General features: G+C 44.3%; 1 protein-coding gene across 8 annotated transcripts in view; it reads left to right on the plus strand.

Annotated features, from left to right (window-relative positions):
- Positions 1–16,903, plus strand: part of DGKH (diacylglycerol kinase eta) — a 234,059-nt gene that overhangs the window by 88,917 nt on the left and 128,239 nt on the right. For all 8 annotated transcript variants that reach the window (XR_011378780.1, XM_002712967.5, XM_051850644.2 and 5 more), the window contains exons 3-4: positions 5,665–5,775; positions 8,584–8,664. Coding sequence is in view for 7 of the 8 variants with exons in the window: in XM_002712967.5 (XP_002713013.5) it covers positions 5,665–5,775; positions 8,584–8,664 (192 nt within the window). In the remaining variant the exon portion in view is untranslated. The remainder of the gene's footprint in view (positions 1–5,664; positions 5,776–8,583; positions 8,665–16,903) is intronic.

The raw sequence follows: 16,903 nt of genomic DNA on the forward strand, positions 1-16,903 counted from the left end.
GGGTTATCTTCAGGTTTCTGAGGAATCTCCAGACTGACTTCCATAGTGACTTAACCAGTTTGCATTCCCACCAACAGTGGGTTAGTGTCCCTTTTTCCCCACATCCTCGCCAGCATCTGTTGTTGGTAGATTTCTGAATGGATCAGAAACATTTATTGTCTTACAAAACCATACGACTGATTTCCTTTCTTTCCTTTCCTTTCCTTTCCTTTCCTTTCCTTTCCTTTCCTTTCCTTTCCTTTCCTTTCCTTTCTTTTCTTTTCTTTTCTTTTCTTTTCTTTTCTTTTCTTTTCTTTTCTTTCTTGTCAGAGTTACACAGAAAGAGGAGAGGCAGAGAGAGAGAGGTCCTCCATCTGCTGGTTCACTCCCCAATTGGCCACAAAGGCCGGAGCTGCACCGATCCGAGGCCAGGAGCCAGGAGCTTCCTCCGGTTCTCCCCTGTGGGTGCAGAGGCACAACCACTTGGGCCATCTTCTGCTGCTTTCCCAGGTCACAGCAGAGAGCTGGATCAGAAGTAGAGCAGCCGGGACTAGAACCCGCGCCCATATGGGATGCCGGCACTGCAGGGTAGGGCGTTAACCCACTGCGCCACAGCGCTGGCTCCAGGAGGCTTTTCTAACTTTGCCTCTGTGTGGACTCCAGCAGATACGCAGCTGTTCCCTGGTGTCCATGGGGAATGGGTGCCAGGATCCCCCTCAGACACCTAAATCTGCAGACGCTCAAGTCCCTGATATAAAACAGCACAGGATCTTCATAAAACCTGCACACATTGTCTCATTTTTTAAAATATTTTATTTATTTGAATGGTAGAGTTACAGCAAGAGAGGGAGAGACAGAGAGATCTTCCATCTACTGGTTCACTCCTCAAATGGCTGCAACAGCTGGAACTGGGCTGATCTGAAGCCAGGAGCTTCTTCCAGGTCTCCCACATGGGTGCAGGGGCCCAAGCACTGAGGGGACCATCCTCTGCCTCTTCCCCAGGCACATTATCAAGGTACTCGAACTGGTGTCCTTACAGCATGCTGGTGCCACAGGCCATGGTTCCACCTGCACATAGTCAATCCAGACCAGACACGACTGTTTCCCCCCCCCCCCCCCAAACATTTCCCATCATTGGCTGAGTCCTTGGACGCAGAAGCTGTGGCTGTGGGTGTGGAGGGAAACTCCAATTGCTGTAGATGTGCAGTTGGACCCTCCTGCAGGCCAAGGCAGCAGTGCTCTCCCATGGCTGCCCTGGGAATTCCCTGGGCATTCCCTGATTCCCGGGCTGCCTCTTAGATCCATTGAGTCAGCGGCATCTCGAGGAGTTGGCACCGAGCTGTCAATATTTTTAAGACCTCGGTAACATGGGTGTCCATGCAAGGTTGAATACCATTTCTTTATGAGAATTTGAGGATTAAACCATTTTCCATTAAGATAAAGTACATGCTCAGTTATAACTCATGTCACTAACCTGGTCAAAGTTTAAAAAGTGCCATTGTTTTTTGTGAGTTTTTGTCATCAGCGCCCTTGAAGTCAGTCATAGGTGTTTCCCTAACCTTTTTGTTTTTAAATATTTTATTTTATTTATTTGAAAGGCAGAGTTACAGAGAGAGGTAGAGCCAGAGCCAGAGCCAGAGCGAGAGAGAGAGAGAGAGAAAATCTTCCATCTGCTGGTTCACTGCCCAGATGGCCGCAATGGCCAGAGCTGAGCTGATCTGAAGCCAGGAGCCAGGAGCTTCTTCTAGGTCTCCCACGTGGGTGGCAGGGGTCCAAATACTTGGGCCAGCCTCCATTGTGTTTTCCAGGCCATCAGCAGGGAGCTGGATCAGAGGTGGAACAGCTGTGATACAAATCGGCACCATTTGGGATGCTGGCATCTCAGGCTGTGGCTTTACTACGCCACCATGCCGGCAGGGTATCCAGGATTCTCCCTAAGCATGTGTTAGACCTTTTTTAGGCTCTGTAGAATGTTCCCTGCTCTGAACTCCTCTCACTCCTTTTGTCTTACCGCCTTTTTTGGTGCAATTTGAAAATCCATGACCAGGTTTCTTTCTCTTAGAGAGCTCCTTTTTGTCATTGCCTAAACTTCCCAAGTCCCCAAGTCCCCATTGTGTAAACTGACTCTGAAACTCCCCCCATGTTCTTTGGGAAATAGTCTGCCATTTATTAACACATATTGGGCATGAAGGAGGGCCTGGCTGTTACAGGAGCCTTTGCTTTGGTTTTTCTTTTTAAAACAATTTGTACTACAATGAATGATTTGGATACAAATATCTCTAAATGTGGCAGCATCATTAGTGTTGTTATGGAATTTCTGCATCATAAAATAAAATTGGCAGCTCTGGCAGTATGCTTGTCTCAGGGACGTAGGTTTCTGGTGGCAAAGGCTTGGGGGTCAGGAGCCTCAACCACTCCTCCCAGGCACAGCGCTAAGGGACGCTTTCACATGTGGGCTGGTCAGAGTTCTATCCAGCATGGGTAACCCTAATGTCTGACCCCTTTCACCTCTGATCTGAGAGTGAGGGCTTCTGGGGGCAGGTCAGGGCTGTTCCCCAGGAGACTCTGACATCAGCTGGACTCATGGTTTGCACCAGTTAACTCCAGTTCACTCAGTCTTCCTGTCCGTGGCACTGCCCATATGAATTTAAGGAGAGTGATATTTGGAGCCATGGTTTGAGCTGGTTTTCTCAAACAGTGCATTTTCCCTATCAGCATCTTCCTTGCCCAGTCTTTGGCATCAGGTTGCTCAAGGCAGGTGCTTCCAGACTTCTTCCTTCATATCTACTAGCATGGCCAGTAGATACTGCCCCACGCCCACCCCCCAGTAACCTCTCAACTTCCTGTTTCTTTCCATCTCAATAGGCGATGCGACAGCCCAGCGTTCCCTCTTCTGGGACTCCTGCAGCAGCCACCTGTTTGTTCCTCCACTTCCTTTCTCACCCATTTCCCCCGTGTCACTTCCCTGCCTCAAACATTTCACTTGCTTTTTGCACTTAGGATGAAAAGCAGACTCCCTGTTGCGGATAGATTGTCCTGGATTTTGTCTCCCATCACCGCATCCCTTGATCCTTTCCATCTACTCCAGCTGTTATTTGCCCTGACAGTGGCCTGTGGACACTTATTTACTTCTTCCAGGAAGCTCATAATTTGATGCCTGGCAAATACTCTCTGAACTTAATAGCATAATGATATCATAATAATAACACTTTCTGCCACTTACCGAATGTTTTCTCCTACCCAGACGGTGTACTAAGTGCTCTCCAGGCATTATCTTATAATTATCTTGTAATTAAGTTAGTTGCGACAAGCTTGTGAAGTTAATGCTGTTCTTCCCAGTTTTGACAAAAGGAAAGTAGGGCAGAGAGAGTTGCAGTGACCTGCCCAGCTTTGTGCTGTGTGGTGGAGCCTGGCACCAAGTCTGTCTGTCTCTCACTAAATCAGCTCTGTGGTCCAGAAGTTTCCAAAGGGTTTTGTTACTGCTAAATTGTAATGATCTGACAGTATTTCCTGGGGGACAATCTTAGAGTAAGCTGTAGAGTAAATCTTTTATGGAAATTGAAAGTGGATATTAATATAACGACTACCTTTAGTGGAGGCCATATGCCTTTCTTAATGTTTCATGTCTTGTTGATGGTAAGAGACAGTGTGGTGCAAAAGTTGGAAATAAACTCTGGCAGCAAATAGAAAGCGTTTTCATCTCAGCCTCTGCCTTGTGTTCACCTAGATCTCATCATCATATGTGCTAGGTCATTTTCTAGGCACTTGGGAAATGTCAGAGCGCAATCCAGTGGGATGATTTAAGATTTTGGTTCTGTAAGCTTTTTGTGCTGGAGGCTCATTATAACGTTATTACTCTTTTTTTTTTTTTTTTTTTTTTTTTTTTTTTTTTTTTTTTTGACAGGCAGAGTGGACAGTGAGAGAGAGAGACAGAGAGAAAGGTCTTCCTTTGTTGTTGGTTCACCCTCCAGTGGCCGCCACGGCGCTGCGGCCGTTGCATCGCGCTGATCCGAAGGCAGGAGCCAGGTGCTTCTCCTGGTCTCCCATGGGGTGCAGGGCCCAAGCACTTGGGCCATCCTCCACTGCACTCCCTGGCCATAGCAGAGAGCTGGCCTGGAAGAGGGACAACCAGGACAGAATTCGGCACCCCGACTGGGACTAGAACCCGGTGTGCTGGCGCCGCAAGGCGGAGGATTAGCCTATTGAGCCACGGCACTGGCCACGTTATTACTCTTAATGAATTCAGTTATGTGACCCCTCTTTGACCCCCACCCCTAAAGGGTCTATTTGGACCAGTCTTTGTGCCATGTGCTGTAAGGACAATCTCATAGGAAGGCTCTAGTGTACTCCCTTTCTTCTTTCCTTCCAATTAAGAAGAAACATTAAATCTAACTTTATTAGATATAATGAACTCAGGAACCTTATATTCTAATAGGAGTGGCACAATCAACATAATAAGCAAGTAAATTAAATTATGCATTAGAAGAGGGAAGGCATTTGGTGTGGGTGGGTAATAAGATTGCAATGGGGAAACTATGGAGAGCAGGAACAAGTTGTAGTATTAAACAGGTGCTTTGCAAAGGTCGAGACTTGTAGGAGGTGAAGGAGTTGGCTAGATGGGAATCTGAGGGAAGAGTAGACTAAGAGGAGAGAATAGGTGGTGTCCAGACCCCAGGCAGGAGCATGCATGCCCACTTGAAAGCAAAGTGGCCACTGCGGTTGGAGGGGGTGGGGGAGGTCCTAGATGAGGTCAGAGAGGTCTGGAGTATGTTGTTGGTGACAGTGGAATGCACTGGCATTCATAAAGCACTTAACACTGGCTCCAGCCAAGTCACAGAGCCGGCCTACCCCTTCCAGCCACATCTGCTACTCCCCTTTGCAAGTCCTTTGCTGTGTTTGTAACAGAATGCTCTTTGAAGACTCTCCAAATAGCCGTGCTGTTTTAAACTGTGCACGTATCTGCAATGCCCTTCTCCACCCGACGTGGTTCTAATAATCCCTTTTAAGACTCCTTCTTCTTGGAGGCTGTTGACGGTCAGTGACTCCCACTGAGGCAAGTCCCACTGGTTCTCTGGCCCACCATGCAGAGCTCTTCATATACGTGTTTGTGAAGATAATTAATTGTAACATATACACATCGTAACTGACATTTAATGGCACTTGCTGTGTGCTGTACAGGAAGTCCTTTATGTGGTTTTCATTCATTACCCACAACAATCCTGTAAGTTGAGTTCTGTTGTCATACCCACTTTCCAGATGAATAAAGTAAGGCATGAAGAAGTTTAGTAACTTGCCTCAGATCCCTAGCTATTAAGCGGTGTGCCAGAAGTTGATCACAAGGCACATGGCTGCAGAGCCCACGTGCTTGTCTAATCTTTGTACTGCACTGTGCCTCTGTTCATAGGAGGTGGTATGCACATCACACCGGATAGCAAGTATTAGTTTGTGTGCACGTGCCTTCCATTCCACTGGAGAGTACTTTGAAGGCAGAGAACCCTGTCAAATTTGCTTTTGTTTCTTTAGGGTTTTGCATATGTGTTCCCATGATTCAACTGTGATGAAAATGCAATATTCTCTCATATAGTTTGTAAGACACGGGGAATATTATTTAAAATGTTCACGATAATGTGTCGCTGACTCTGAATTTCACGTTAACCATGTCCTTGTGTTTCTGCTCTTCTCCAGACGAGTATTAAAGAGGGACAACTACTGAAGCAGACCAGTTCTTTCCAAAGGTGGAAAAAACGATACTTCAAACTCCGAGGCCGCACGCTTTATTACGCAAAGGACTCGAAGGTAATTTGCGAGAACACTCATTTCAAACGCCGGAAGTTGTAGATGCATTTGAAATTGTGGTTGCTTGCACTGTTTTTGTCTTGGAGCTCCCTGTAGCATCACAGCTCTTTCATGAATGCAGTGTAGATGTGGTCTTTCTTGCGCCCCATCCCTAGGGGTTCTATTTGAGTTAGTCCCATGACATGCTCCTAAGAATAATCTCATAGGAAGTCTCTAGTATGACTCTCTCTCTCTCTCATTCTCTCTCTCTCTCCCTCTCTCTCTTCCTCTCACTTTCTCTCTCCCCCTTCCTTCCTTCTAAATAAAATAAAACGAGATATAATCAAATTAAACCCAAATCTTAGGTTTTCCCCCCTTTTCTGCTGCTTTTTACCCCAGAAATTCTTCTCTGACCATGATAGAGAGTTGCTATAGTTGCCAAGAATTCATGCTCTGGATTCAGACAAGAATTCGTGTCCTGTTCCCAGCACATTCCAGTGGAGTGGCCATGGATAGCATGAGTTGTTGACACGAGGCTTAAGGAAGATGATGCATGCCAAGTGCTTACATGGTGCCGGACACAAAATCCGTTATGCCAGCAGTCAAGAATAAGAATTCGATTGAAGTAAAGACTTGAAATAATTTTCATATATTAGTTAAATAAAATGATAATGTAATTTTTGGAGAAATTTTTGTGATGATAAGCCTCCACTAAAACCAATGCTTTAGCAGTGCTTCAGAAATAAACATTAAAGGATGAATGTTTAGCCTAGTAGTTAAGAGACCAGTGTCCCATATCAGAGTACCCGGGTTCAGTGTTCAGGTGCAGCTCTGACTCCTGAAACTAACTTCCTGCTAATGTAGAACCTTGGAGACGGTGGAGGTGATTCAAGTGCCTGGGTCCCTGCTACCCACATGCAAGACCTGGATTGAGTTCCTGACTCCTACCTTCATCCCAGCCTGGTCTTTCCTTTGTGGGCATCTTAGAAGTGAACCAGTGGATGGGAGCTTGCTCTGCTCTGCCTATCTCTCCCTCTGTCTCTTTGCCTCTCAAAAAATAAAATAAACATTGAAATTTCTTGCTACTGTGCTAGTTGAATCATGTTCATTTTTAGAAACGTATGGCCCTCATATAATTAGTAGAGGTGTAGACCACTTAGCAAAACAAATAAACTGACCTAATTCTTAGTTTATGCAGCCACAATGGAAGTAATAACGAAATACTTATGTAGAAGTAAGAACCAAATAAGATAATCTTATTTGGAAAGTCATTATGGCCCAAGCTGGCCCTGCTGTGGCTCCGTGCGGACTTGGCACAGCCACTTCCTGGCGGTGTTGACTGCCTGATGGCCTCCAGCCTTGGCCCCTGCCTCTCAACTGCAGGGCACCTTTCCCACTGGCTCCTCTTGTATTTTTGCTGATTTGTTTTCACTTTTTTTTTTTTTTTTTTTAAAGCCGAGCCACAGAGAGAAAGACACACAGAAACAGATCTTCCCTCTGGTGGTTCACCCCCGCCAATGATCACAACAACCAGAGCAGGGCCAGACCAAAGCCAGGAGCCTGGCACCTGACTGGGGTTTCCCATGTGGGAGACAGGGACCCAGCTACTTGAGCCGTCACCTGCTGCCTCCCTGGGTGCACTTTGGTGGGAAACTGGAGCTGTGAGCTGGTGAACCAGGTCTCCAACCAGGCACTCTGAAAAGGGATGTGGGATCCCTAAGCAGGATCCTGGCTACAGTGCAAAGCCCCTCTCTCTCCCATCTCCTCTTGCTCAAACACTCTGCTTTCTCTGAGGTCTCCCTCAACTCAGCCTTCTTCTGTTACACACAGAAGAAAAAGTTCGATTTTCTTTTTTCTGCTGCAGAAATTGTGACCTTCTGTGGGATTCCATCGCATCTCTTCTCTCCCACTTTAATTAGTCTCTTCCCTTCAAGTGAGCTGTGTCTGTTTCGTCTCCTGTGATACACTGTGAATTCTCTTCCAGTCAGGGAACAAGACTTGTAGTCAGATTGGGTGAATTGAAGTAGACCAGCCTAAGCCTCTAGAGATCCTGGGCTGCAGAGGGTATGTGGAGCTATCAGAAAAGGAGAGCCCCCTCTTCTTCAGTTCTAGAGGTGTGTGGCTAGGCCTGCCTTGCTGGCAGGACCCTGAATGAGTGTGACCAGTGACTCCCTGATTGAAAGTGGCAAGCCTAACCTTTTTTTTTTTTTTTTTTTTTTTTTTGCTAGAATGTCCTACTTTGCTAACTTGCACATTTTTACCACTGACGCTCTTTTTTGTTGTTGTAAGAGGAACTTTTAATAAGAGTATAAAAGAAGTGGCATCTTCTGTCTGCAGAACACACTTAGCCTCTGCATTGAGCGCATGCATAGACATGGGAAAATAAGGTTGCAAAGGCTCAGACACTCCGCGTGCTCTGGAGCAGGGCTCGTTCTCAGCTGTCACTTAGCGAGCCTGGGAACGGTGACCTGCCCGGGGCTCCCGGGAAGACTTGTTCGAACGTTCCCGACACTGGCTCATGTGTGAGTGTGCAGTGCACTCTGCAGGCTCCCCAGAAGTGGTGGCTGTTGGGGCTTCCAGAGTGCACAGGGCATTTGCTCAGGGTGCTGGGGCTTGGGGATGAGGCTTTTCAGTTTGGGATTTATGTTACGGTTTTGCTCCTCCTTCCTAAGAAGATAACGCGAAGTAGCACTAACTCAGCTTTTCCTGTGTTTTCTATTCCTGATTCCTGACTTAGCTGCCTAGTCATGACCTGACAGCAAAAACGTGGGGGAAAAGCATCGCGTTGGGTTTTCGTTTAATGTGTTTCGTGTTCTTTTTCACCGACAGTCTCTCATATTTGATGAAGTTGACCTCTCCGATGCCAGCGTGGCTGAAGCAAGCACAAAAAATGCCAACAACAGCTTCACGGTAGGGTTCCAGTCTGTGACCTCTTTGCTCCCAGTTACACAGTGGCTTGTCCTAAGCGTGTACAGTGCAGTTGTCAACTGATGGTGAATTTATGCATGTTGAGGTTCTTGAATATGTAATGGACTCTCATCAGTACACTGTGTCTTCCAACATCCAGTACTATTCATGATTGTTTAACTCAGGAAACCCGAGGCTATATGTATTCTTTATTTATTCCTTTTTCCTTTTCAGATTAATTTTAGTGCTTTAAGTTTTTCACTTCCTTTGATACTTCAGTTGATTCCATTGTTCTTGAGTATTCAAAAAGTTTGTTATTTACTGTCTTAAAAATAAGATTTTCTCTTTCTATTTTTCTCTAGTTGCTGTCAATCACACAGGTGCTGTAGTTCAAGGCTTCATTTCTTCTCCCTTAGGTACTTCGTTTGCTGGCTATAGAAGAGGTGTCCTCTGGGCTAGTTTCTTCTTTTCCAGTCATGAACTGCATTGCTTTAAAGGCCTAGCTTGTTCCTATTGCCTGCAAATTGCGTCTCCAGCTCAGTTGTAAAGTCTTGTGTCAGCCGTGCCTCAGCATTGTCGTGTTTCTGGTAATTATTTGTCCTGACGTGCCCAGCCAGTTAATCAGTTCTGTCTTGTCCCTGCGCTTTCCTATTTTCCTTTGTTGAAATCACACCCATTCTTCAAAGCCTATTTCAGATAGCCATTCTTTTTTTGACTTCTTTCATTCAAAAATTATAAATTAGCACACTGCTTGTGCCAGGCATTTGGTGAAGCACAGGAAATTCAAATACACATATAAACACATTATATATATATGTGTGTGTGTGTGTATTATATATACATATCAAAAGTTTTTCGTGTATTTGTATAATGCTTATAATTTTAAAAATTATTGTACACGCACACAGACATTCCATTTCCCTCAAAACAGTCACACTGTCATTGTGTAGTTCAGGGAGTTCACGTGGGGCACTCTTTACCTATTCCTAAGTTCCAGTAAGATGCGTTGCTTTGTTTGTGTTCTCGCCCCCTCCCTGACGTGTGTTGTGTCCATCCCCTAGGCATGCCAGGGCAGGGAAGACAGCCAGATAAACAAGTGCAGAGCAGTGCCATGATGGAGGTGAGCGCTGGTAGGGGTAGGGGTGGGGGAGGAAGCAGATGAACTCTAATTTAGTCGTATTGATTTATGGACATGTGGGATAACTCAGAGTGTAAATATTCCATTCCCTCTCCCCCATCCCAAGGGAGAGTTTAGTTTGAGAAGAGAAAAGCCAAGAATAGAATCCTGGGAAAAATGTTAACATTAAGGTTTGACCAGTAAAGACAGAGGGGGAGCATTCTTAAACGTAGAAGGAGAACCAGGAGGCAACCGTGTTGTAAAAACCCAGTGGAGGGGAGTGTGAAGATGGGAGTCGTTCAGTATCACATACTGTGGACAGCTCAAGTCAAAGAAGAATTGAATCCCCTTGATGGGAGTAGTGTCGGCGGAGGGGTGGCCTGCATCAGGCTGCACCGGGATAAGTGACTTTCTCTCCAAGGTTTGCTATTACAAGGAGAACAGGTTTACCTAGAAGGATGTTTAGGCTGGAAGAGTTTGGATTTTGTTATTGCTCCTTTTCTTCTGTTTGGTTGTGAGTGTATTTATGTGAAGCAGGGGAGGGATGTTAGAATTGGAAGGTGAAGATGCAGGAGGGAGAGGGGTGGGGGCATGAGGGCTGAGTCAGCTGAAGGTGTGGGAACCAGAGTGTAAGTTCAGAGATGAGCACTGGACAGGAGCGGAGAACTTACAGAGGCAGGGATGTGCAGCAATTCATGGGTTTCAGACCTGAATCCTATTATTTCTCCATGAAAATAAAGGACCAGGTTATTTATTATAAGTGAGACGTTAGGAAGGGTTGGGGTAGTTTTTGTAAAAAGAAAAAGGGTGTTGAAACTGAACAGGGAGGTCACATGGAAGGAAATACAAGGGGTCTTCAAAAAGTTCATGGAAAATGTTTATTATGGAAAAGTTGTGTGTAGATTTCACATTGCTTTTGCAGTGCAGTAAACTCCTATACTTCTACAAACTTTTTGAAATATCCTTGTAATGTCTACCAAAATATTGGAGATCACACTTAGTAATGCCCTTTCCTATGCTTACAGCATTTTTCTTAAATGGAAGTGCAGAACAAACAAATGAATTGATCCAGGGTTGATGGTTTATAGGACATATCGGACAGAAAGATAAAGGGATGGCTAGGTTGAGGGATCAATAACTCATCCATCTTCCTCCTCTGACGTCTCAGTTTTTGAACATAAGACATAGGGAATAAGGGACAGCTGTATTAATGGGTAAAAGGATCCAATAACCGCGGAACACAGGGCTTTTGATAAATTGTCAGAGGCCTATGGCCAAAGTGTTCTTTCTCCTTTCTCCCAAGTGAAGGTGGGATAGCAGGGGGGAAAGAGCCTTGCCAGACCTAGCAATTGGATTAACCCCTTGTTCTCCTGGGTCCTCTTCCTCCATGGAGGTTCATGGAGAGGAGATTAAGAGAACCCTCCTAACAGAGATCTAGAATTAACCTGAGAGAGGGTCCCAAACTAAGATTTAAAGGACAGAAAATTTTCAAATGAAGACACAGCCTAGGGTTTGGCGTAGATAAGGGCAAAGGGAAGTGAAAAGCACAGAGTTGGAGAGCAGATTCTAATCTTTGTTTAGTTCTTTCCTGGCTCCCAGATGCATGTGATCTCTCCTGTTCTGTCTTCTTCTAGAACTTAACCATATTCTGCCTTATAGTTAGTTAAGTACTTATTTTTGTAATAACATCGTCAAGGAGGTAACATTCTCATGGTGCCTTATCCATAAGTATTGGTTGATTTGAACTGATAAGATGCAAGTTTATTTTAGGCATGAGACTTTCTGTTGAAATATTTTCAAGAAATTTCTTCTTTCAAGCATACATAATTTCTGAAGTTTGTTGAACTAGAACTGTGGGGACTAAAAAGATAGGCATATTGCTTAGGGTTTTACCACAAGCAAACTTTCCAGGGCATAAAATTATGGTTGAACACCAGCAATTGACCATCCTCCATACTTTTTAAATATTTCTTTTTTTTTTAAGATTTATTTATTTATTTGAAAGGCAGAGTTACAGAGAGACAGAAGCAGAGAGACAGAGAGAGAGGTCTTCCATCTGCTGGTTCACTCCTCAAATGGCTGCAACTGCAAGAGATGCACCGATCTGAAGCCAGGATCCAGGAGCTTCTTCTGGGTCTCCCACGTGGGTGCAGGGGCCCAAGGACTTGGGCCGTCCTCTGCTGCTTTCCCAGGCCATAGCAGAGAGCTGGATCCTAAGTGGAGCAGCCAGGACTTGAACCAATGTCCACATGGGATAATGGCACTGCAGACCAGAGCTTTAACCTGCTGCACCACAGCGCCGGCCCCTGTTTTTTAATACTTAAATGTCCCACCTTCCTAGATTATACTGCCCACTGCTGAAGCTGTTGTTTTGTCTAGTTCGTATGAGAAGTTAATAGTGTCATTTGATGATATTATGACTGGAGAACACGCGAATGGCCAAATTCTGCTTCATTACAGCCATCCCTCCTCCTCTTGAGGCCCTGTGAGGATAATACAGTGACAGAGGACAATAGGAATGGGGAAAATCTATCAGTAGTAAGTGGGAAATGGAAAACCCGTGCTTTGCCTGCGTATCTGCTCCTGACACCGCTGGTAGAATGAGTCAGGCGAGTGAAGGTTCCCCCAAGCTGGGCAGCCTCTGCCTAAGCTGAAAGCTGCTCAGCGTCATTTCTGTGGCCTCTGCTGATGTGAGTCACTAGGCTGGACCAGCTTTAAGGGGCGGGGATGTGAATACCATGAGAGGAGAGACAAAGGACTTGCAGACATGGTTTAAAGCCTGTTTACGGGAAGGATGCATTTCCTTTCTTGTAGTCCCCCTCTCCCATCTCTGGAGTTAATCACTGACCTGTTCTTCTCAGCTATCTAAATAAATTCAAGCATTATATTAGTTTTCTATCACTGTGTAAATGAACTACCACAAACAGTGGCTTCAAACAATGCCCAGGGCCACCGCTGTGGCTTAGTGGGCTAAGCCTCTGTCTGCGGCGCCAGCAACCCATGTGGGTGCCAGTTCTAGTCCTGGCTGCCCCTCTTCTGATCTGCTATGGCCTGAGAAAATAGTAAAGGATGGCCCAAGTGCTTGGGCCCCTGTACCCTTGTGGGAGACCTGGAAGAGGCTCCTGGCTCCTGGCTTTGGATGGGTCCAGCTCTGGCCATTTCAGCCATTTGGCGAGTGACCCAGTGGATGGAAGACCTTTTTCTTATCTCTCTCTCTCTGTCTAACTCTACCTCTCAAATAAATAAATAAATAAATAAATAAAGTCTTTTAAAAAATGCTCTTTTTCCTCACAGTTTTTACAGATTACATATCTGTTTATATGTAACTTTATAATATATACCCATACATATATAACTTTTAAACCACATTAAATTGGACCAGACTTAGTGCTTATTTAAAGTTATTTAAAAATTTTTAAAAACATTTTATTTTTGAACGTTTTAAATTTACAAAACCAAAATTGTGGGGTGGTAATATACAGAGTTCCTGTACACCCCTCACCTGCTTTTCCTATTATGAACATTTGATGTTAGTATATTTGTCATAATTAATGCGCCAAACCCAACTTCCCCTAATTTTTTTAATCCAAACCCTCTTTATTCCCTGCACCTTGCCCAGCCTCTAGAAATCAACATTCTGTGTTTAGATTGATTTAAATTTTTTTAGCTTCCATATATGAGTAGCATTTGTCTTTCTATGTCTGACTTATTTCAGTCAACATGATGTACTCTGGTTCCGTCCATTTTGTGGCAAATGACAGGATTTAATTATTTTTTATGGCTGAGTAGTATTCCATCGTGTATATGCTACATTTTCCTTATCTGTTTGTCTATTGATGGGCACCTTGGTTTATTCCATGTTTTGGCTATTGTAAATAGTGTTGCCATAAATATGATGGAATTGGTATCTCTTTGAATCAATGAGTGCATGTCTTTTAGATATATACCCAGTAGTTGGATGGCTGGATCGTGTGGCAGTTCCATTTCTAGATTTTTAAGAAGTCTCCATACTGTTTTCCCTAGTTGTTATACTAATTTCATCTCCACCAGCAGTGTCTAATAGTTCCTCACCAGCATTTGTCCCTGTCTTTATGATAGTAGCCATTCTGACAGTGGTGAGGTGATACCTTGTTGTGGTTTTGATTTGCATTTACCTGATGTCTGGTGATATTAGGCAATTTTTTCATATATTTATTGGCCATTTATATTTCTTCTTATGACAAAGGTCGATTCAGTTCTTTTGCCCATTTCTTAACTATTGTTTGTGTGTTTTTACTGTTGAGTTTTTTGAGTTCCTGATATATTCTAGATATTCAACCTTTATTGAATAAGTAGCATGCAATATTTTCTCCCATTCTATTGGATGTCTCCTCACTCTAGAAATTATTTCCTTTGCTGTGTGGAAGTTTCTAGGTTTGATATAATCCCATTAGTTTAGTTTTGCTTTTGTTGCCTATGCTTTTGGGGACTTACCCAAGAAATCAATACCTACACCAATATCTTGAAGTGTTTGCCCTATGTTTTCTTAAAGCAATATTATAGTTTCAGGTCTTACATTAGGTCTTTGATTTGTCTTGAGCTGATTTTTGTATATGATGAGAGGTTTGTAGTCTAAGTTCTACCATGCCATTTTCTGTGACTGAGGAATCTGTATGTTTTTTGTTGTTCATTTTTCAAATTAGAGAGACAGGCAGAGATCTGTCTACTTGTTCATTTCTCAAACACACACAAAAGCTGGGTGTGGACAAGGCTGAAGCCAGGAGCCAGAAGCATGATTGAGGTTCCCCACATGGGTGGTAGGGAGGACCCAACTAGTTGAGCCACCACCTGCTGCTTCCAGGGGTGCACATTAGCAGGAAGCTGGAATCAGAAATGGATCCAGGACTCCAACCCAGTCACTCTGATGAGGGATGTGGCATCCCAAGCAGAGTGTTAGCCACCACATCAAATGCCTGCCCCTTTGTTACTCATTTTAACAATTGTTCATTTTCTTTTTTATCTGTATGGTATTTTGGAGTTTTACTTTCACTTTAACATTTTGATCATTAGCATACCCCTGTTCTGTATGTGAATGTGTTCTTACATTAGGTTGGAGAGAAAACTTGATGTCCCCTGGGTCGTCCACCCTCTGAAGGGGCTCCCAGTCCTCCTGATGTCTCATCCAGGACTCTCCCATCACACAGCATCCTCTCCAGCTGGGATAGGCTTTGCCTAGGCTGGTCTCCTCACTGCTGTCTTTGTCTCTTGTTCACCAGAATGTGTGTATTCCCAGATGTTTCTTATTTACCCAATTGCAGAGGGGGAGAGCTTAGACTATGAAGTCAGACAACCTGGATCCGAGTCCTGACTCAGTCACATCTAGTGATGTGACCCTCTGAGTGACTCCTTCTGATGCCGGCTTTCTCACCTCTAATTGAGGATCGCAGTGGTACCTGTCTTCATAGGGTGATGAGGATGAAAGTAAATGTGATAATAAATGGAAATACCTAGCACAGGGAGGAGCACATGCACTTAAAGAATGCAGCTGGGTGTTTTTACCCTGAGCTTATCGGCCCTTATTTCCTTCACAACCAGCAGGCTGATCCCGATTCCTAAATCTTGGGAAGTTTGAAGGGGAATATGGGCGAACTTTCCTGGAGAAAGAATCCCATCCTGCCTGACTTTTAGGAGTATAATGAAGATGTATTCCCATTTCTATTTCATATTAGTGATGTTGGGAAAGGCAACCATTTGGTAATGAATAAAATTAAAATTATACCCAGCTAGGTAAATACTGTTTGCTAACAAAAAGCCTTTCAAGGATCAGAGGTCGTTGCAGTCACATGTTAGGCTTTCAAAGCATGGTGGTAAAGTGACTATTTTCTTTAATGGCAGCCAGGCTGAACTTTAAACAAATGAGCCATCATATTGAAGAAATGATTGTATTGGCATGGAGACTTCCTAGTTTGTAGATAAAGTAGCGTGTGAACCTGACCCTAAGAAAGTGTGAGTTTACTTTTATCCACTGATGCCTCCATATTTAGTTACCAGGGAGGTAGCCAAAAGTTATTTGCTTTTCCTGTAATTTGCGAATGCATAGCACACGATCGTTATCACGTGGAAGTTATTAGATAACCACCTGAGTGACTGATCACTTAAATGTCGGCTGCCTACTTTACATAGTATTTGTTGTAACCTCTGTGTCCCTGTTCAGAATGCTTCATGTCTGATCACTCATTCACTTCTTTATATCAGCCCTATTAGGTAACTATTTTGGAGGAATTTGCACCAGAGAGGCTGTCATCTGGTCTATGTAATATCTAGAATCTGAACCCTTCTAGGCCATCTGGCTTCAATCTGTACTCTTGACCTTTGCTACCCTGCCTCTTTATTGGTTTTTGAACAAACATGGTTCAGATTGTATTCCTGTAAAGGTTATTACATGCCCACTTGTTCTTCCTGCCTCAAGTCAATGAGAGTCATATGATGCATTACCAGGTGTATAGCAACCCTTGATGCTCAGACCATACCTACAGAATATTAATTATATTTCAGGCACTATATTTTAAATAGAAATGTTAAGGGAGGAGTAACCAACATTATGAAAAGTCTGAAAATCATGAGATTGTCATTTAAGATTTAAATGTTTATTTGAAAGGCAGAGTAGGAACCAGTGTTGTAGTGTACTGGGTAAAGCCACCAAATCTGATGCTGGCTTCCCATATGGGTGCTTGCTCAAGTCCTGGCCACTCCATTTCTGATCCAGCTCCCTGCTAATGTGCCTTGGAAAGCAGCAAAGAATGGCCCAAGTGCTTGGGTCCCTGCACCCACATGGGAGATCTGAATGAAGCTCCTGGCTCCTGGCTTTGGCCTGGCCCAGCCCGAGCTGTTGTGGTCATGTGGGGAGTGAAACAGTGGAAGGAAGATCCCTTTCTCTCTGTCTCTCCCTCTCCTTCTGTTACTCTGCCATCTGGATCTTCCAAATAGGTAGCAGGGTCCCAAACACTTGAGCCATCAGCTGCTGTCCCTAGAATGTATTATCAGGAAGCTGGATCAGAAGTGGAGTAGCTGGGATTTGAAGTGGCACTCAGATATGGGATGTGGGTGTCCCAAGCGATGGCTTCACCTGCTGTGCCACGGCACCTG

Source organism: Oryctolagus cuniculus, chromosome 9 (assembly GCF_964237555.1).
Source record: "Oryctolagus cuniculus chromosome 9, mOryCun1.1, whole genome shotgun sequence".
Classification (NCBI taxonomy): domain Eukaryota; kingdom Metazoa; phylum Chordata; class Mammalia; order Lagomorpha; family Leporidae; genus Oryctolagus; species Oryctolagus cuniculus.